General features: G+C 33.5%; 1 protein-coding gene across 1 annotated transcript; it reads right to left on the bottom strand.

Moving 5' to 3' along the window:
* Positions 1-344: 344 nt before the first annotated feature.
* LOC113056646 (fibulin-7-like) lies at positions 345-22,166 on the bottom strand. Its single transcript, XM_026223436.1, has 8 exons — positions 21,731-22,166; positions 20,377-20,539; positions 17,703-17,879; positions 10,818-10,943; positions 9,684-9,821; positions 7,907-8,044; positions 4,917-5,055; positions 345-2,051 (listed from the first exon to the last, which is right to left on the bottom strand). The coding sequence occupies exons 1-8, from the start codon at positions 21,800-21,802 to the stop codon at positions 1,676-1,678; spliced, it is 1,329 nt and encodes a 442-aa protein (XP_026079221.1). The 5' UTR covers positions 21,803-22,166; the 3' UTR covers positions 345-1,675.
* Between the last annotated feature and the right edge of the window lie 1,440 nt (positions 22,167-23,606).

Raw genomic sequence — 23,606 nt, 5'->3', positions numbered from 1 at the left:
TTGCTGAAAGTTTTAATTTCTTAAAGAAAAATAAATAAAATTGAACTGACCCTTTACGTTTGAATGGTAGTGTATATGCTAACTAACTTAAAGGCACAGTTCACCAAAAATTAAAGTTTTATCAGCATTTACTCGCACAAAACAAAAATGAGGTTTATATTTAAATAGATTTAAAATATAACCGAACTGTCCCTTTAAGAATGAATTCTAATTAAAATGTGGAATGTCCTGCATGAAAACAACATAAAAGATCAAAGAGATGGAAAATGCCAGTGTCAGATCACTTTGTTTTCATTTTGATTAATTGATTGTAAATCTGCTCAAAGATCAAAGAAACCAAGACATTGAAAAAAAGTGAATTTCTGACTTTAATTAAGAAACATTCAACATGTGTGTGTGCAAGACAGAAGTTGAATGCAATAATGTGTGAATTTCAGTATTAGATACTTAACCTGATGTAACATCAGCAACAGATGCAAAGAGCAATATATCATATTCAAATGCAAAATTACAAAAAAAAAACAATGTTCAGACTTTGTTGTTCTTATTATGAAACATCCAAGAAACATAATTGAACAGTAATTAAAAATAGGCACTTCTCTCATGTAGTAGATGCTAAGTGCTGTTCATTTCAGTCTGTGTGAACCCCGTTGATTGACAGCAGTGCATATTTACAAGCTGAATTTAACCATGTAATGTATCAGAAGAAGGAAATAATAAAAGAACAACTTACTGTTCTCTTCATCAGGTTGAATTGATGCTTGTGTCTTTAGACGTTCATTCTTTAGCTTTTAAACCTGATCCCATGTTCTCCTCCTTACTGATTGATCTAACCAATCGTAAAGCTGTCGTCGTGGTCAATTTCCAGCATTCGCACCTTTTTACAACTCGTTTTTCCTTTCATGTCCATTCTACACTTCACTTTACTATTTTCCACTTGCATCGACCTATATTGTTAAACACATTTAAAAGAAACAACACATTTGGCTGTTACTCTACTTTTTGAATGAGATTTGTGAAATGGTTTGTCAAAGGTCAAGTGTGTCATTTTTGTGATGTAACGAAAAAAAAAAAGAGGAAAACAGGTAGTCCCGCCCCCAAACTCATGCCATTGGTTGAGATAGAGTTTGACTGACAGACAAGAGGAAAAGGTGTCAAGGCTTAAATTCAAGAAAGAAAAAAAAAATACTTAAATATCTTATAACAAAAGTCTTAATTATAATTTTAATATGTCTTAAATTTGTGGAAGGAATAAAAGAGGGCATAAAATAGCCTAATTAAACTTTAAATGGATATGATTTCATTAAATAAATGTAGGTGCCTTAGTAAGTAAGATAATCTGAGGTTTGTTCTGTTTAGACACTCAGTATTCATTTCATTGTGCAGCTCCTAAAAAAAGTCTTTAAAAGTTGTAAATTTGTTCGATCTTGCACAGAAGTATGTTAAACAGTATCAAGAGGAAGTATTTTGACACAGAAAAAAAACCCCAGACACACTTCACCTTAAAACACAAATGTATCAGCTAAGAGTTATTGCCTCAAAAATCATTATTCCACATAAGCATGAGTTTCCACTGTAAATCGAGCCTCATTCATTCAGCTTTAGCAACAAGGAAAACATTCCTTCCTCTTCAAGTCTAAACATCAACACTCAATTTAGACAGCGAGCAGCCTCTTCAGAACTCGTAGGGTGAAATGAGAAGATGGACCCGCGCCAGATGTTTGGCTTGGAAGGTGCGCTCGGCGTATTCGGACATCTCCACCTCCACGCTGAGCTCCTGCGGGCCTCGCAGCGGCTGGACCAGGATCAGCTCTCCGGTCTGACGGTCTGAGCGCTGCATCACGAACATGCTGCGGGCGTCACCTCCGCCTGCGATGCCAAAGCGAAGGCTGTCTGGACCCGGCCGACCCGGAGCCGTCGCAGTGGCCATGCGGAAAAGTGTGGCAGGAGTGCGCAGATTGGACGGCAGAGACAGGTAGTGGTAAGAAATGGTCTTAGCAGCAAACGGACAGGAACGGCTCTCCATGGGACAGGGATTCCTTTCACACTGGCTGCAGTAGAGGGCAAAAAAAGTACTTTGCATCATTCATTAGATCTGTTCCAAAACCTACTTTAATAAGCAAGCAAACACAGTCCCAAGAACTTTATTTTAGTGATTATCTCATTCTACATTTTTAAGAGCTATGAAAAAACTAAATACTATTAAATAATGAAATATTTATGATTTATATGTTGGTTGCAAAATAATATTTTTTCTAGTTTTGGAAGCTCATTTCTAGTGCATAAGAAAAAAAACGTTGTCATTTAATGTCATAATTATGAGATAAAAAATTTAAATTGACATACTACATCTTAATTATGATATAAAGTCACAATGAGATTAAATAATTTGACTTTTCACATGGTTTGACAATTTTGACGGATTACATAAATTTGTTCTCAGAATTACGTAGTATGTCATTATTCCTGACTTTTATCATTTTGACTAATATCATAATGTGTGTCAATTTAAACTTTTATCTCATAATTATGACTGTATGTCATAATTATAAATTTTATATCATAAAATCTGACTTAGCATGTCACAATTATGACTCATCTCAATTATGACTTAAAATGTCATCGTTGTAACTTTTATCTCATAAATATGAGCAAGTCATAATCCTGATTTATCTCATAGTTCTGACTTCATTTGTCATTATGAGATAAATCCAAATTAAACAATCTAACTTTTAACAATCTTGACTTTTTATCTCATAATTTAGGTTTCTGTAATAATTTTAATGTATTATTATGCTTTGTCATAATTCTGAATTTTATCTCACAATTATGACTTAGTATGTCAATTGTTTTCATTTCACAATCATAATTTATATAAATTTTTACATGTCATACTACTGATTTATAATTTACTTAGTATGTCATAATTCCAACATTTATCTCATGATTATGACTTATTATGAAATGAAAAGAAAATACAGAATTATGACATGAGTTAATATGTCGCATTTATGACTTGTTTCTAATAATTGCACAATTTTGATCTAATAATATTCAACATTTTGATATTTTTTATCTCACAATAATAATTGTGCAAAGCATTTGTTAAAGAATGACAACCCAGTGTGGCAGAAATAGGCTTCTGTATTTAAATGACTTTCAAGTAAAGTAGTTACATGCATCTATGAGAAGAGACTAACTGGACCATGCTAACCAGCTAAACCTTGAAAAAATACTTCCAGTACCTGCTTAAATGGAAGGGAGCCACCTCCTTTCAGTTTATTTTCAGTATTCATATACTCAATACGAATAGCATCCTAACATGAACCATGCCACTTTTATATATTTCTGTTGTTTTTTCTGAGCTGCATGTGTGCCTGAAAGCTTTAGTGACTTACAGATCACAGCTTCTCGCATTTATCAGGACACAAAGGGCCCATTCACAGCTTAAAAACAGCTTACATAAAGCATGAAAGTGTCATGCAAGAAAAACAAATGGTTGTAATGCACAGTACATTGCAAGCAAGTGGCAAGTGATCTAGAGAAGGCATTCATGGCCCCCAGTGTTGTAAAGGACTTCAGGACAGACGTGTGTGTTTGCTAAAGAAAAATAAAAGCTGAAAAATATGCTTTGCTCTGTCATTTTCTCACATTTTCTGAATGTAGTCCAAATCATCACCCGCAAAGAAGTTTTAACAATGCTTTTAAAAACAAAACTAAAATCCTGTCACTACTTTTTATCACCTGTTATTCTATTAAAACTGTTAAATTAATAAAATCATCACACAGGTCTTTTGTGTCTAGAGCAACAGTTCAAAGTCACAGGCTGGTCTGATGTCATGCATTTCAGTCTGTTCTTCACACAAAGTTATAGTATTATTTAGGATTGGAATATAGCAAGTTGTATGGACTACTTTCCATAATAAATATAATAATTTTTTTTTTTTAAAACATATACATTTAGGCGACTTATATATAATAATTAATTTATATAAATGAATAATAATTTATGAAATATTTAAATAACTATTTGTCAGATTGATTTGTAATAATTTGTCATAATTGTATTTTATTTCATAATTTCGACTAAATTTGTCATAGTATTTTTTATCTTAGAATTTCAACAAATTGTATTTCATAATTACAACTTAGTATATCATAATTCTAAATTTTATCCCATAATTATGACTTAGTAGTGTCCTTTTTCCCATTTCACAAATTTTTTTAGATTTCCATTAACTTTTTATGATCTAGTCATGTTCTACTTTTCTTTATGATTATCTTTTATCTCTCAAAAATTGTTGAAACTATCAGTAGGCTAAATATTGAATATGTTTTATCTCATTAAAATTAGCTTATTTTAGCCAATATTTGTGCATGCATTGTATTCTTTCGGGGCTGTACATAATGCATCTTTTGCACGCTCAAGTTCTTTAGTTCAAATGGATTAATTTTTCACAGGTGCAACCATAACGCATCAAGATAAAAACATTTAAACTTTTCAGGATGCTGCAAGTGCACCGCGGGTCATGTGTCAAAATCCAACCAATCAGCTTCATCCTTTCCTGTAACAACATTGAAAGCTCAGCCAAGATGAAGCAAAAGCTGATCATAGCTGTACAGTGATAGTCATTTTTAAATAAATTTAGTAGCAGAGCTACTGTAAGCAATATTAGTGCTGCAAATCTATTTATCCTTTGCTGAAACTTCTGTTTTAGGTCATGGTGCGCCTAGCGGTTTCCACACGTTTTTAGGGTTGATATGTGAATGGCCCTTTAGAGTAGCGCTGTTAGTTTAGTGACCTGCTCTATTGGAATCAGTTGTCGAGTCTCCTATGTGGCATTTACAGGTTCGTAAAGCAGGTTCCAGTGGAGTTGTATGCAGTAAGTCATCAGTCGTGCTGTATGCTCACTCACAAAGGTGATGTCTTGACGTAGCTGACGTTGCCGTGCGAGCGCGGACACTCGGGGTTAATGCACTGGAAACCTCCTCCGGTGTTGATACAGGTGGTGCCACGGCTGCAGTTGTGCTGTTGTGTAAGACATTCATCCACATCTGGAGCGCCCGGAGGAGAGGGAGACATTAGAGTCGGAGAGGGGAGGAATAATAGAGTGGAAGAGAAGAAGAACAGAGGAAAATAGAGGGTTGGAAATGCTGGTTACGTGAGTTAGGACTTTAAATTTTAGCTATGAGTTATGCATTATGAGATATTCACAACTCTAGTTCTGTCATGACAATTCTTGAAAGGGATTAGCCTTGTAATGTACATGAGCATACATATGGCATACATGAGTCACCTGGTAGCAGATCTATACAGGTGGAGCTGGGGAAGGTGGAGGGTTTCTGAAGCAAGCTACAACTGCTACAGCAAGCACTAGTCATATATTTTATTTGAATGCTGAGCAGCGATCTCATTGGCTACGTATACAGGAGAGAACCAATCAGCTGTGCCATGCGATAATGAGGTCATTAGGACACATTGAGTTAGACTGCGCCATCTAGAGTTTCATGCCAAAACTCTATAACTTAACCAAGAATAAAGGCAGTGTTATCGGTCATAACTTTTGGTGAGTTACCTCATAAACAAGGTCTTAACTGAGTTACAAAGTCTTAAATGACTGTAAAGCGTTTGGGGGAAATCAGATGCGTCAGATCCGCGTCATCATCAGGTTTTAAAGAGACAGCGCTGAAGTCTGTCATTGATGAAAATCAAAGAACAAAAGAAAAAGAGAAATCGCTCGACTGCTCTAGTCTCTGATTAACTTTTGTAGCTTGAATACAAATTAATCAATATAGTTTATGCATATACAATTTATAGTTTATGTGAAGATTGTTTTAAAATCACTTACATTGAAAGTTTTCATATTTCAGAGCCTAGTCAATGTTAAAAACAATGGCTTTCAATTATACTGTAATTTTGAATGGCTATAATTAATAGGTAAAACTGAAAGAAAGTGCATTTAGTAGAGACAGCAGTAGCAGTACTTCATTAACAATAGGCTACTTAGTAAAAAGATGCCTTAAACAAATATTTAAAATATACAATCTTTATGTTGTTTCTAAATTAATTTGTAGGTTCAGCATGAAATTATGACAATATAAATATATAAATATAAATATAGTTGTTACCCTGTCTGTTTGCTGTATATATATAAACATTTGTTATAAAGCCACATTTCTTTCACCTACCTAGTAAAATGCTTTTTTTTAATTGTATTTATTATTTTTATTCACCAAATGACTTGCAGTTTTTTATTTATGTAGATGATAAATATTTATCTATTTATAATTGTGTTCTAAAATAATAATAATTTAATCTAGAAAATTATCTGATCTATAAACACAAAGTTAACTCCTGAAACACCTGTATTAAAGCCTAATTTCTTCCACCTTTTTGTATTAATTTTTTTTTTTTTTTTTTTTTCTATTGGCCAGGTGGAAGAAATGTACTTTCTATTTGAAATTCTTATTATCTAGAATAAAATTATTTTGTTTTATTTACAATTTTAAGATGATCAGAATTTCAACTAGAAAGGTTATCTGATGTTTAAAATCACAGTTAGCTACAGAACAAGTTACTAATACAAAGTAGCAAACAGCAAGTAAACTGTTCAGGGAAGAAATACAAAACATTTCAGAATTATGTTATTTTTTGCTTCACTTGGCAGCAAGTTTGCCAGGTTTTCACAACAAAACCTGCCCAATTTATACTCAAAACTAACCTAATGGTGTTTCGGGTGGTGAAATACACTTTTGTTTTTTTTGCTGGGTTTTTCCTAATAAAATTTGCATTTCAAGGTATAAATATCACTTTATTCGTGTCTCTTCAACCTGCAGACATGAAAAACAACCCACAGCAACAGTGTTAAAGCTGTGGTAGGGAACTTTTGACGCTCCAGCGGTTAATAAACAGAACTGCTTGTGTCTTGCGGAAGAACATTGTAGCCGGAACTACTTCTCTCTGTTTATGTCTTTGAAGAATCACAAAGGTACTGGGTTACTCTGCCGCGGTTCCCCCGAAACAATCTAAAATAGTCTGAATATAAACACTTATTATAGCTGCACCCTAGTGATTCAGGACAAGCCAAAAACACGGTTTGGAAAATGGATTCATGGTGTACTCGCTTATTATATACATTTTGAACACAAACAAAGTTACGGACCGCAGCTCTGATTGCTTGTTTCTTAACGGGAGTGATTTCTGCAAATGGCAATAGGACACTGGGAGGAGCCAGAGGAGCTTGATTTTTTCACAGATTATCTGTCTCATATTCTACTGTCAGGACATAATGACAGGTTTCACAAATATGTAAAAAATATATTTTACAAAAGTTACCTACTGCAGCTTTAAATGTAACCCAATCCAAAACTTACCAATACTGCGTGGCAGACACACAAAAAGAAAAGCCTTAAATTTTAAAATACATGCAAACAAATTAGGGATCGGTCATGAAAATCGACTAGTCATCTAAAAAAACGCTACTACTGAAATCATTTTGTTATTTCGTTTTATTTTATTTGCACGATTGATTCATATCAACATTGCTTTATGATCAGCCAAAAGATCTCTCTCACTTTTTTTCTCCAAAATTTCCTAAGCCTCACCAGACAAACCCCGACTCCTCTTCCACATCTCCTCTATTTCTCTTCATCTACCCACTTCATAGCAGATCTTTGTAAGGTGTCCAAATGATTTTCACAGAGTATGTCCTGCCCGTCACTTTTTCAGATTCACATTCAAACCACTAAAAATAGAGGGCCTTTCAGCAAAGACGTCATACGGGTTTGGAACGACACGAGGGTGAGTAAAATATGTCATATTTCTTACTGTCTTGTGACAGCAGGCTGTAAAACACTACTATTCTCAACCCTTATTTTTAAGAGTGTGTGAGTGTTTCTCACTCACCTTCACAGCTTCTTCCATCAGCGAGCAGCTTGTATCCGGTGGGACAGGAGCAGTGGTACGATCCCGGGACGTTTACACAGGCGTGGCCACACAGAGGCCCTCCACGGTCAGCCTTATACACCTCACATTCATTCACATCTGGGCACAACATGTGAACACACGTGTGGATTTGACAAGAGACAGTGACAGAAAGGAAACGAGACAAGAAAAGAAAATATAAGCTACAACAGGGCTGCAAGGAAAATGTTCTTTAATTACTCATATGATGGATAATTGCATAAAATGCCCAACACAGTAAATCATAAAAGTGGTTGTGTTTAAAAATCATACATTGATACAAATCCTGAAGTATGTTTTGCATAACATCTAACTTAATACTTGTCTAAAACAATCACTAAAAATACAGAAAACATATTTACGAAATGAAAGTTTTTGAAAAAGATCCTATTATAATTTAATATGGCTTTATTTTAGTAACAATAATTATGATTTTCCATTATATGGTATGATTAATATCATAAATTGAAATATGCTGGTTTGATTGTAGATATGGCAACGTTAACACAATCTGAATCTTACAATGTCAACTAATGGAAAAGTCAAGTTAGTTAGTTATTATCATGCCCCTTATTATTGTTGGACCTTATTATTTGATTACCTTGAACAAAATTTAAAACGTAAAAAAATGTGCCTTATAAATGTGCTTTTATCCCTGCTGTATCCTACTGTTAATAATTAAGCTAATAATTAACTGAATCATTTGAAAAATGTCAAATAATGATTAAACATGAAATGAAAATGAAAATATGGAAAATGTAATTTGTTTACCTACACGTGACCATTAAAGGCACCTGCCACTAGAGGGCGCACTACCAAAACAATAACAATCGCGTGGTTTGATGACGCTAAAAAGGAGTGTGGAATTATGGGATTTGTTGTCTTCTACCCAAGTGAAGACAGCCATCAATCAGACGGAAAGATAAACGCGATTTAACGCGAGTTCAACGATTTGCGCGAGTAGATTACATACAAAGTCAATGAGAACTGTGTACATGCACATGTGTTGTTAAATGATTGAAATATTAACTGTTTAAAATGTATAAATATTTTAGGTCAAAGGGGTTTGGCTGACAAAAAAAGTTATTTTAACCTGATCTGACGTGTAAAAGTTGCCTTTCTTAAGTGTCATCTTATAATTACTTATAATTATAATACATATAAGTGTCATCTTAAAATTACTTATAATTATAATACATTTAGGATGTACTATTAATAGACAGCCTCCAGCGGCTTATTGCTTTAATGCATCCCTAGATCTCTACTAGAATCCTTATATGTGACCCTGGAGCACAAAACCAGTCTTAAGTGTCACATTTTCGAAATTGAGAATTATCATCATCATCCGAAATTGATGTAAGATTTGTTACGATAGGATAATATTTGACCGAGATACAACTATTTGAAATTCTAGAATCTGAGGATGCAAAAAAATCTAAATATTGAGAAAATCACCTTTAAAGTTGTCCAAATTAAGTCCTTAGCAATGCATATTAATAATGACTAATTAAGTTTTGATATATTTACTGTAGGGCATTTACCAAATATTTTCATGGAACATGATCTTTAATTATCCTAATGATTTTTGGCATAAAGGAAAAAATTATAATTTTGACCCATGCAATGAATTTTTTGGCTATTGCTACAAATATACCCCAGAGACTTCAGACTGCTTTTGTGCTCCAGGGTCACACATTATGGGGTTGTTTGATGGACCCACCCTGACAGATGCTGCTGTCTGAGGTCCCGCTCATGTGGAAGCCTGCGTCACAGCTGCAGTGCTGAGCTCGGTCCACTTTAGCACAGCGAGGCTTACGGCTGAAGGCCGGGTCATTCATGACGCTCCACTCCGGAGGCGCTGAAAGAGACAGACAGAGGAAATGGAAAAGAGGAGGCTTAACCTCCCACAAACACACAGACCCACATATGAGTGACAAACATTCACATGCATGCTTTCATTTATAGACCGGGACACAGGGTAAAGGTGAAGTGTGTCATGCTTCACTACTAGCAGCTCCATGTGGAATCGCAAAAGTATGTTTTGCATTTTCTGTTGAAAATGTGTGTTGCACATGCAAAAAGTTGCCACTGATGATTAGTGGATGTTGATATTAGAGGTGGGTGATCTTATGGTTTTGTATTGCTAACCTGAAGAAATCAAAATTTTTCTAATCAAACTAATCAAAGGATGTTGGTAACAGTGTTGAGGGTAACGAGTTTCAATAAGTAATGGCAGGTACTTCGTTTTCCCATTTATCTCCCATGTTGAGAGAAAACAGGAGTGAGTGCTTAAAAAAAAAAAAAAATTTTAATAATCAAAAATGACTTTAGACAAACATAACATTTGTGTTTTTTATTTATTTTCTTATTGTAAATGCAATCCAGAATGGCAGCACAGCTGAAAGAGCTTAAGAGGGTATGAAAGAGCTTTTACATTTGCCAAAAATATAACTTTATGATGTCAAAAAGCAATAAAGAAGCAACCCCAGCACAGATGAGAAAAAGTTACGTAAAATTAACGTAACGCATTGCTTTCCATAAAAGTGTATTCATTTTCCCCAAGACTGTTTTTTTTTCATACTATGGATGTCAATGGTTTGGTTTGATTACCAACATTCTTCAAAATATCTTCCTTTTGTGCTCAGCAGAAGAAAGAAACTCTTTCTTTTTTGAAAAAGAAATTTTTAGAATTTTGAGATTAAAGGGGAATCATCCCTTTAAAAAACAAACATGAAAAAGAATCACGATAAGATTGTGGGTTATGATCTTTTCCTGAAAAACAGATTTTTGTGATATCACCCACCCCGAGTTAATATCTGTTGACACGTATAGCACAGATTAAAGGAACACAGACCTGTCTGCGTCTGGTATTGACATTGACTGCCGCTCCAGTTGTGTGGACAGGTGCACTTGTACTGGTTCAGAGCCTCCACACAGGTGCCGGCGTTCTGACACGGGTTACTGGCGCACACGCTCACATCTGTGTGAAAGACAACAGCCTTACAGTGCAGACCAGTGCTTGCTCTCTGAGGAGCTGAGATCAAAGATGTTACAGTTCACACCAAAATCATCCCAAATACATGCTGGCCTAATGCAACTCATCTTAAAATGAGAAATTAAAACATATTTTGCACACAGAAAAATGGATCATATGGCATTTATATTACAATAATAAACCCGGATATGTTGTGTGTATATGTGTTTTTTATTTATTTTATTTTTTGAATTTTTTCTTTATAATTATTTAAAAGTAATATGTCATGGCATTAAAGTTAAAAAAGGTAATACAATAACTTAATCAGGTTAAATCAATGATTTAATGCAACATAAATCAAAGGCAATATAATGCAATATGCATACATTTGCAAGTATAAAATTTCTATTCTATTTTTTTTTTACAGTCATGAGAATGGGGGAAATGTGTCATAAAATATAACGAATAATGTCACAGTTCAAAACTGTTTTTTTTTTAACTTTTCTTTTCATTTTAAGGTGAAATATGACCCAAGAGTGTTTGTTTTCATGAGGTTCTTGTAAATCTTTTTCTGTTTTATTTTTTTTTATGCAGTTTTTATTATTTATACTTTATAGGTTTTCTATGGCATTTTTTTTTAAATAAAAGAAATGTGTAACAGTAAAAAAGTAAAAAAAATAAGTTTTTTTAATCCAACTAAAATCAATGAATTAATTCAACATAAACTGAAACATTTTTTTTACCATGATGTATAATCAAATGTATATGATAAATAAATTGATAAATGTAAGAAATTATTATTTATTATTATTATTATTTTATTATTATTATTGTTTTTTTGTTGTATTTATTTATTATTATTATTTTATTATTTATCTATTTATTGGGTTGCCATGAAAATAATGTCACAAAGCAAAAAAAAAATGTATTCTCCTTTTGATTTTTGGGTGAAAATGATCCAAACATGTTTGGTTTCATGAGATTCACCCTGAATGGTTTGGTGTTGTATAAAGCCACTTTTTGTTTTATCTGGAATACCGTCTTTATCATGGATCTGCAATCCTAAATAAGGCCGAATGAAAGAAATAGTTGAAATGTCCCAGATTCTTATCTGGGTGTATGTACAGAGCTGGGGATTATGTGTCCGTGGAAAGCACCTGAATAGTTGGAGGAATTAAACAAGCCCACATTCTTCCCTATTTCCTGAACAGAATGGCACAGTAAAATGAAACAGATCTGCTGGAATGTTAACAATGGAGTGTAAGGGGATGTTGAGTGGCTTCTCGCTGTCACGTTGACTGTATCCCACACGCAGCTTTGGGAGGTCGGTAAAGTTTACAGCCGCTACTGTGCCACGCAACATCTGTCTGCAGCAGCTGCGGACGGTAACCTTCATCTGCTCCGGATGGGAATTTACTGCCACTGCTGTAAATATCTATAATGGACAGTGATAGCAATGTTGTGAGGCCCGTGGACAGAAGAAAAGATGAGCAGATAAAGCGCTGTGAGACACATGTTAAGGCAATGATCCCTGAAACTACTTTATTTTGATTTGATTTGTAGTTAGTTCTGCAATAAAAGAGTAGTGATGTTAGTAGGGTGTAATGGTATCTGGTTTGGATGATTGTAAATGTTTTTAAAATTATGCTGAAGATTGTTCAGAAAATTTGCACAATTGTGGAGTACTGACAAAAACTACATATGAAGTAAAATCAAATGTAGGCTAATATTTTTTTCAGTGTAATGCATTATGATAAGGATACATATGCATATGTATGCTTTCAGACTCCAATGCTGATATGTGAAGCAGTGTTATTTTAGTATAATTTAGACACTATTATTGTACTTATGTGGATTTACACTTTTTATATTTCTATTTATAGCTTTATTTTTTATTTCAGTTTTGTTTTAAATAATTGTATTACTTCAAACTTATTTTTTTTTAGGTTTGTGCACAGTCAATATAGTAATTGTAATATTGACTATTTGTATATCAGATATTTACATTTTATCTCTGTTATATTTTAATTGACAAAAACAAGTTTTTAAAAGTGTCCGTTAGCAATAGCATTAATATTAAGATAACTGAAGAGAATTGCATTAAGAAATAAGTGAAGATTATTATTATAGATAAACAAATTAAAAATTAAAAATAAATATAAATAAATATAAATAAATAAATATATATATATATATATTTCACATTACAGTAATTAAATTAAATTAATTAAAAGCACAATTAAAATGTGTTTATGAAAATGTAAAAATGCTATAGCCAAAATGCATTATTATTATTATTATTATTTATTCGGGTTTTTTTTTTTTTTTTGCTTTTGGGATGAAATATGACACTAAAATATAAAGTTAAATAAATTAAGATTAAATAAATTATATTTGTCATAAAGAAAATGCAGCCTGTTTTATATCATTCAGATGTTTTGCGTTTAGACACAAATGCTCATTACAATTATGCATCTAGACTTTTTCCTTTTGTGTTTGTCTTTATTTCTGTTACCAAGTCTTTATTTTGTGTCCTTATATGTGTATCATTTGAAAGTCAGAGGGTCTAGAGGGAAAAATGGAGCAGCAAGTCTAAATTATTTTCTGTAGTAATCAACATTGTGCCACAAATGCTTTCAAGTTAGATCTACTTCTACAGGGAAAATCCAGTGTGAAAAGAAGTGTGGAGAACGTGCTCCAGTTAGACATCAGACATAAGGAAATTTAAGTAGAAAGACACTGAGAGTGAATGAAAATGAAAAAAGTTTAGACTTTTCGACCAAAGGAATGTTTCTTCGACAACAGCGCTCACGATCCCTCTCCTGTTTATTTTCTTTCCAAGGAGGCTTAAGTGCGAGAATTTGCAGAATTTGCAGTCCCCAACATATTTCACAACTGCCTGGGTACATAGTTATGTTATTTCACCAACTCTGAAAGGTGCTTTCGTATACCTCAAAACTCTCAAAATAGACAGACTTCCCCCGCCTGCAGAAACATAGACATTACACGCTCTGTGCAGGCTTTAAACCTAAACTCTCTCTCAAACACACACCCGTCCCACTGTACCGCTTGGAATGTCCCGAATGCAGCCAGCAGCGATATTAAAGGAAGTCATCAATAGCATGCTTAGCATAGTTGCGTGCTATTGGAGCATGGGCCGGCTTAATGAGATGTGTGCGTGAGCTTAACCACTGACCTCTGAGACTTCATACAAAACACAGAGTGCTGTACACTGACACTCTGTTTATTCTTTATTCATATTTTCTCATTTGGGATGATAGTAAAGTGTCAAAGCTATTAAGTACCACAGATGGAAGTGTGATTTACGTTTGAGCTGCTTCTGCTTAGATTACAGCTCTGCTCATGAGGTGCATCCTGGGATGCTTTTGAATACTATTTAAGAAGGAATATGAGTTATCTTATGAAGGCCTCTTTCTGCTGAATAAAACAGATTAGGTGAATTTTGAGATATGCATGAATGAAAAATATAGTATTACAGACACAACCTTTTCTAAATGATTGGTTGATTGATTAATAATAATAATAATAATGAATAGTTATTTACTATTGGTAAAAATGTGTTTTCATACTCACACATAAAGACATTTTATCACATGTTATATATGATAACACTTTACAATTAGGTCCCATTAGTTAAAATTAGTTAATGCACTAGCTAACATTAATAATGTGTAATACTTTTTTTATTTATTTTTTACAGTATTTATGAATCTTTGTTGATGTTAGTTAAAACTGTTCATTATTAGTTCAAGTAAACTAATGCAGTTAACAAACCTTTTTATAAAGCATTACCTTAGCAATGTTATTTTAGTATCATTCAGAGATTATTATAGTTTTTATTTATTTGCATATTCATTTGAATGTTATTTAAAGTTTCAGTTACTCTGTTGCCTTTTTACTAGTTTTTATTACATTTTATTTGGGTTTATTTTATTTCTTCACCTCAATTTCACATAACACTATTAAAAATCATTTTTGTTCATTAAAATATAGCAGAGATCAAATATAAATATTAGTACAGTATGTTGCATTGGCATAAGTGTAAGATGAAGTATTAAATTGATTAAAACAAAAAATGTAATAAAAATAAGGCTGAACAGAAAGAAAATTAAAAAAAATTATAAATGCACATACAAAACTGCTGAAACTAAATACTATAATAGTGTATAAACAATAAAACAACACTGCTTCACATATCTGCTTTTGAGCTCAAAATGTAAACATTTTCAAACTTTTTTTTTTTTTCAAGTAACGAAAATGTTCAAATAACAGTGATTTTAGATTAGTTTTTGTTAAAACCCTGAGCAGAAACATGATTTCAGTCAAGTGTCCAATCTGTTGAGCGCTAGAGTATTTTCAGACCGAGTTGAAACTTGAGGTATGAAGCTGGCTCTTTTTACAGTAGCCAGCTGAAGCCAAAGCATGAAGGTCATTGAGACGCACCATGGACAGGAATGCAAGTACAGGTGTTTCGGGACATTTAATGCTTCTTTAACGAGAGCTTCATTCAGTGCAGCTCAAGAGTGAAGAATGCATCTCTTTCTTCAGCGCTCCTTATCTTTCTGCCTGTGTGTAACTGTGTGTGTAGAGCTGTTGTGGTGTTCACAGTCACTTTCTTTCACAAGCGCTGGTATTCAGGCTTTATCTCAGTACTGTCACCCTGAATATCAGATTAGCCAGCTCACAATACAACAATAAAAGACGGTAGTCTCGGTGTCTTAGTCCAGGAATTCTGCTTAATAACACAGATATAGTTACATGGTGAATCTGTGGGTTGTGTATGATGATGATACATGATTCTTTATCTGGTTTTTGTGTTTCTAATCCACTTCAACATTACCATTTAAAACAATTCTCGGTTGCAAGAGTCTTTAATCTTTTCAGGTCAAGAATAATATATATATATATATATATATATATATATATATATATATATATATATATATATATATATATATTAGAGGTGGGCATAGATTAATTTTTTTTAATCTAGATTAATCTCACTGTGATCTTGAAATTAATCTAGATTAATCTAGATTAAAATGGCTCATTCGAATTCTGCTGACGGCATTCAGAATATGTGTGTTACCCAAATAAAATTGACAAATATTAAGTCTTTGAGAAGGGGTTTATCAAGCTAGATGGTGCATTAGAAATGTACATCTCCTGTTTCCAAAATGCATCACAAAGTGCTTGAAAAAGCTGTAAACTAATTGTACAAGCGTGGACCCAGTGGAGGTTGTACCAGTGGGCCCTGTTTGAAATTGTCTAATTTGTATGTTCATTTATTTTTATTTATTTGTGCTATTTACACAATGTTTAAGGTTTTTTCAAGTTTGTACAGAAACTAAATAATTAAATGTAAAAAAGCACTGGATAGTCTTCAATGGAAAAATGAAATATACAATGAAACCTACATTTATTCAGACGCCTTCAACATTTCTCACATTATTACAGTTTTGCTATATACTGTATATCAAAAAATATATCTGGTGTCTGAATAATTTTTGGTTTGACTGTTAAAACTACAAAGTAATTCAGTCAAGAGCAGTGAGTGATTTTCATTTTAATTTTCTAGGATTAACATTACAGCAGCCAGCAGCTAAATTAGCGGTCACTTTAAAAGACGAGGAACGCATCCAATATGATACACATCCCAATTTTTTCCTCAACTGTTTACTTTCACTTAAGAAATAACTAGGTGGATATTTTGACATATTTCGTATGTATTTGTCAGCACTAGAGCAAAAATAAGCAAATTCAATGTTCAAGTGTTTTGATCAAAACACTTGAAAACGCTTATTTTTAGCGTCTCGAGACACTTTTCTCTGCGTGAGCCCTGAACACCTGCGAATCAATCACTTTTAATGTCATCATTCAAATGGGTTCGGAAAAAGGACTGAAGTAGTTTGCGATTCAGATTGATTCATTTGCACAGTTCACTCATGCAATGAATCGTTCGTATTGGTTTCTCACAACATCATTTATGGGATCCGTTAAAACAGAAAACAAAAAAATTGTGCTGGATTGCATAAAATGTATATAATATTCATTGCAAAAAAATCTTGCTAATGTGTTCTTTCATTTTTGTGTCCGCGATGAATCAGCTCTTTATACCACAAGCAGAGCTTGAGAATCAGCAACACACAGTATTGCAGGAAAAGACCATTATATACATAAATAAAAGTATTAAAAAATAGTGTTATAACATGAAGGCACTTTTTGATGGGTCCTTAAGAAAGATTAGAAATGCCTTTCACTGATTCAATGATTCACTTAACTCACTTTTCATTACTGAACACATTAACTTTTTTTTGAGTGAATCAGCTGAATCAAGCTGAATCAATGAATCACTCATTAAAGGCACCCACTTTTTACTTCCCGAATAAAGGTGTGTTTTTGAAGGAATCGATTGCGTGATTGATTGAGTGATTCTTTCCGGAATGAATCAGATGCTTGATTCCTTCTTGAATGAATCAGCATTTTGCAAAGAGGTTGAGACTCTCATAAAGGCAGCTACTTGTTTCAACAATCAGCGATCTCGAATGATTCAGTGACTCACTCATCAGTTTCTGTTCTGTTTTCAATCCTGAATTAGGTTAATTGATTCAAATGAAGTGAAGACACATCTCATTTGATGGTGTTTGTGTACAGTATCTCTACGTACTGTAGTGAAGTTCACTTGTGTTGAGGTTCCACCAGATACAGTGTATGATACACATTCATTTGAAGCTTTTGACCCACCTTTACAGACGACGCTGACTCCGCTCCAGGTACCGTTCTCCTGGCACACGCGTGTTACCGGTCCTATCATGCGATAACCCTGCGAACACGTGAAATGGACCTCATGACCCACCAGGTATTTTGAGCCAAACTTCCTCCCGTGGGCCGGAGCCACCAGAGTTGGACATGAGGATTGGGCTAAAGATGACATGAGAGGACAAACAGACATACAGAGAGGGGAATGTCAGATCAGAACAGAGTTACATGAGGAACTGAAGTCACGCTGAATGCTGAAATGCTGGGTTATATTGCTTGAAGGCATGCATGTGTTACTGAATGTGGGAACTATCATGGGAAAAGATGGGAAATGCCTTATTTTATACAGACAAGAATAGAATAGGAACAATACCACGTGGACCGTAGACGAAAACAAGGCCTGGTGCTTGTATGTTGTTTATGGGACATTAAGGTAAACATGAAATTGATTCTATATTGTTTACTAATATACATTCTGTTTAACTGTCTCAATCCATGCACCAAAAAGAGAAAATTAAAATGATTGAATGTCTTTAAAACCTTATTTCTCAAGGTTTTCTTGTTAAAGCCAGAGTTTTTTCTAGCTAAAACCTAAATAATTAAATAAATAAATAAATAATTAATTAAAATAAATATATATAAAATATTTCCCATTTTCATTTAGTTCAGTTAGTTGACCTTTTTTCAATGAAATAACTGAAATTAAATTAATAAAAATAAATGTTATGTGACTAAAACATAAAATTTAAAGGTAAAGTAATATATATATATATATATATATATATATATATATATATATATATATATATATATATATATATAGTAGTTTAAATATCCATAAAACCTATAATAGTATCTGAATGAGACTAAAATAATACAGTTTTTTTTTTATCTTAAATATCTCCAAAAATGTCTGTTTTATGTTATATGGAAAAAAAAAATGCATGCATGTTGGATTATTAATTAAAAAAAGAGTATATGTTTTTTTTTTTTACGTGGTGTGTATATATATATATAAAAAAATATATATATATTTTTTTTAACAATTCAGATTTCACAGTCTGGTGAGTTTCTCAAATAATCTACTTAATTTTTTTCCTCTCAAGCACTGTCTGCTACAAATGCCAAAGTAACTGCTGATTCCTGCCATCAACCCTGGTTCATGAACTGTCAGTAGCTTGGGCCAAATGACACAGCTACACATCCGACCCGTTCACATCATCCGTAGAGCGATGAGCGTAATCCAGAGCTTGGACTCCTTTCCAAACCTGAAGAAGCAGCCAGACCACTGATTTTAAAGGAAGGAAGTCATTTCATGCTTTTAAAATCCAAATAGAATTTGAGAGATCTTTGATTTGTTGGAGTTCTGAGGCTCGTTTATTAGGATTAATAAATCCTCTATGTAAGAATGACTTCCCAAAAACAACATTTTTTATTGACTGGATACTTTTGTTGCCAACTGACACAAGCTCTTTCATTCAACAAAGCCATTTTGCCGAGCACAGATACATGAGAAAGTGTATGACTCAAAACAATATTTACATGAAGTGTAGCTTCTTTTTATTTCCGTGGTCAAATATTTTCTCCTATCCTAGCTTAGTATGCAAAAACACTATCATAACGAAGATCTGTTTGCATCTTGATGCAGCAACATTGACTCAATCAACTGCAGGAAACCTGTTTGAGAACAATCAATATTTTGTCAATTTTGTTTGGTGGTGCTAGAGGTGCAGAGTTTTTATGTTCACTGGAAATGCATGAAGGTTTATATATATATTTGAGTTGAATTGAAGTACACTGAAGTACACTGAAGTACAAATTTACTTTAGTGTACTGAGGTACCTTTTCAATGCAAAAATGCCCACTTTCCATTGTCAATAGCACAATTTTGCAGAGCAACGCTAAATTTGGCTTCACATTAAAAATTTTCATCTTCCAATTAATGGCAGCTTGCATATTTATTTATTAATTTCTTTGATTATTTTATTACTACTGTTATTATTATAGACTTTTTCAGTTTTTATTAAATATTATCTTATATATTGTAAAATATCAGTTTACATTTTAGTAATTTTATGTTATATTTTTACATTTCTATTTAGCTTTATTGTATGTCAGTTTTAGTTTTAGTAATTTTATTGCTTCATTTCAAAACCTAAACTATTTCAGTTAAATTGTAAAAAAAAAAAATACTATTTTAGTCTTTCTACTTGATCATTTCATGTCTAATTCAATTCAATTCCTCTGTCTTTTTGTAAATATTATTTACTAGCAATTTCTGAGTATAAATACACTACACTGCAATATTTGTTATTATTTAAAGTTTTTCAGTTTTTAATATCTAATATTTATATTTTACATTTCAGCTTTATTAAAAGCTATTTTTGATAGTTTTAGTTCTAAAACAATAAAACAATAACAGCGCTGGCCTCAAATCTGAAGCAGCCTTCAGATTTACATCTTTCATATTCCGCTTTGATGTGTTTTACAACTATGACATCAGCAGCTCCAGATGCCTGCATGACATCACACACACCTGCTCTGTGTGGAATCAGTAAGTCAGAAATAAACATGCACATTTAGGAAAGAAGAGACTTCACATTCACAGCGTTTATTGATATAATGAGATACATGAATGTGAATGTGTTATGGCACTTACATGAGGACTGATCTGCTTGTGGGAGCTTGGACACTGAGTTTTGAAGGTTGGCGAGCTTGGACTTCATAATCCGAAGCCCTTCTGTGAATCGTATCTCCTGTCCTTTAAGAAACTTCTCCATTTGACGCAGTATCCCCATCACTCTATGCTTATCCATACAACCCTGAGGTTAAAAACAGCACAACCATCCGAGCACCTGGTTACAATTTGATGGCAAGCAGTTATCCCTAAATTACAGATTCGCCCGAACACAAGCTCATAAATGGAGAAGATATTGGACGTCCAAAACGATTGCAAGGAACATTCCCACTAAACGTTAGCTTTGTATGAAAATGAAAAATGGCACACATGTATGATCAAGGCCAGATGTTGTGGGTGATGTCATGCATTAAGGCACAGGGACTCCTGTGGGGCATGACATGAAAGCTCAGGCCAGTGTTTAGCAGCTCATTGGCGTGCCAGCACACAACCGAGTTCCCTTAGAAACACAAATATTACTCCAGCAACAATTTATCAGAAGCGGTGTTGTCCCAGATGCATTTGGACCGTGCATTCGGTCAGTGGGCAACCTCTAGGAACCACATGTAAGAGACTAATTCTTGCTTTTTCTCTTCAGATGCTTGATGGCAGTTTTACAGAAAGCTGTTGGGCAGATGTCTCTAAGACCTCTGTCCAAAACGCTGGTCTCCTGTATGTTATTCATGGCAGTTGAATACGGTCTCGTTAGAGGAGAGAGGAAATGTATTGGCCTTTCGCTAAGCTCTATGCCATGGTAAATAAAGGCAGTGCTAATCTGGATAAAAGACAAAAATGCATCCGACATATTTAATTATATAGCTAACACTTTTGAAGACTCACTTGAAATGCCTCAATGACGTTGAATTAAATTGCATAAACTTTTATCTATGCAAGTGGAATTTATTGTGAAGACAAAAAAAAAAAAAAAAAATTGACTAGAAATTGGTTGAGGAAAGATAATTACGTTTTTTTTATTTATTACACCTGTGTTAACTTAAGAAGAACTGACTTCATAAATCCACCAAAAATCATCAAATCCCTTATTAACTAAAAACCACTGAGCAAAATGATGAAGAAATGCCATTATCCAGTACTTCTGGAAACTCACAAAACAAAATACCATTCAATATATTCATTCAAATTCTTTTATCTACTGTATGCCAAGTTTTTTCAAAGGTTTGTAATTGAGACTGCGTTCAATAACTAGATTTTTTGCGATATATAAAATCAAAGAAAGCACTATTTACGCATTATAACTGTATATTCATATAAATATTGTAGTTATTGTCACATAAAAATCCATATAATTATAAATATACACGTAGGCTATACTCACCTGCGCTGCATCATTACAGTCGTACATTGATAAAAAATTGAGTAGGAGAAAAACTGTGCATGATAACTTCATCCTTCTATATCTGAGTTTCTATAAAATCGCTGAATTTTCTTCTTGTGTCTTTTGTTTTTAATCCTCAAGTGTGTTTACGGTTCCAAGCTGCAGTCTAATAGTCGTATAAACAAGCCTGAGAGGAAGTGTTTGATAAACTGTTGCAGAAGTGAGTAAAGATGCTCCTGTTCTCCTCCTGAAGACGCGAGCGCCTGTGGAGTCGTGAAGACTGATTCGCGAGTTGTTCTTGAGGAATGATTCTTTTAAATGATTCGATCGAACCGATTCGCAAAGCGGGGATTCCTCCAGGAGAGCAGCATTCACTTCTCCATGAAAATGTCCCTGCAGTGCAGATCTGCGTATGTATGGTGAATTATGATACATACAACATATGGCTTGTAACAATGACATTTGTCTCCTAAATACTGTTTTTTGTTTTGTTTTTTGGGGTGGGAGGAGGATCTATGTCGCAATGTAAATTTTTTGTGTTTTTGCTGCCACCATCTGTTCAGGTTGGATCTTGCACAGTGAATATAGAATAATCAATAATTAATAATTAATCCATTTTTTCAAGAGACTAAATGACACTAGAACATGTAAACACGGATATTTACAGAATTAATATTAAAATGAAATAATTGAAGAATGTTGTGATGAATTGTACCAAAATTAATCAGTCCTATACTGTGCATAAGCCACAAAGCTCACAGATGCACTTTTATACCACAGTTCAGTTTTTCAAAGCACCACTTTAATTAAAATATGGGCAGATACCATGATTCCCAAAAGGATGTCGAGAGGTAGTGTGATTTTATGTGGGGACTGAAAATTTTGGCCCTTGAGAAAAATCCCCATTCGTCATTTCCAAAGAAACTGAACAAACCCTTGTAATTTTAGGTCCAGCCAAACTACCATGTCTCACATGTGTACTCGTCCTCATACTGTGGAGTTATATTCATAGATCCAGTCTTTCCCATTCACTAAGTCAGTGGTCTCTGCTTTCACAGTGGACATTTGGCCATTTAGATAAAAGTGTGATAAAAATGTGTGTGTGTGTGTGTGTGTTTATGCTACATTGTGGGGACCAAATGCCCCCACAAGGATAATAAAACCTGACATTTTTTTCATTGTGGGGACTGGTCTGTGGTAAAAATAGTAAATTATGTTTATCTGAAGGTGTAACAATAAGGGTACTTATGATCTTACAAGGGTAAATAAAGAACTGGTTGCTTGGCATAGTATTTTATGTACACTTTACTTCAAAAACTGTCTAGAAAGGGTAATAAGTATTTGAGGTATAGTGGTCAACTGATATAGTTTTTTTGACAGCCAATGCCGATGCCGATATCTTGTGGGCGATAGTCGATATAAAACCGATATATTTTTTGTAGAAGTTTTTAATTAATATTTAATCAATTTGAAATCATTTGACAATGTATTAAAAACAAATGGGTAAAATTACCAAACTTTAGATGACAACGCACTTTTCACAAATTAATAAATATTTAATAAAAATATAAATAATAAGGACGTAAACATTGTAACCAACAGGGTACTCAGTATTCTGGGAAGTTTGTGTGCATTGGGAATCATATTTTTCAAATAAAGCCAAGGTAACGGTTTTTTATATAAATGCGTATTTGCTTAATGCTTACGGCAAAAGATAAAGTATTTTAATGTTTGTCTTTCTTTTACTAATCACATAAAAACAATCATTATAGTACTTTTTGTATATGTTAATTTCTGATTATTAGACAGACTTCTATCCATATGAAAGAACTGTTAACAATAATTTTTCAGCACCGTCTAACTTAAAGTTCCGCTT

The sequence above is a fragment of the Carassius auratus genome, chromosome 38 (assembly GCF_003368295.1).
Source record: "Carassius auratus strain Wakin chromosome 38, ASM336829v1, whole genome shotgun sequence".
NCBI lineage: Eukaryota > Metazoa > Chordata > Actinopteri > Cypriniformes > Cyprinidae > Carassius > Carassius auratus.
The sequence above is the reverse complement of the archived record's forward strand: the minus strand, read 5'-3'. Positions and strand labels throughout refer to the sequence as shown.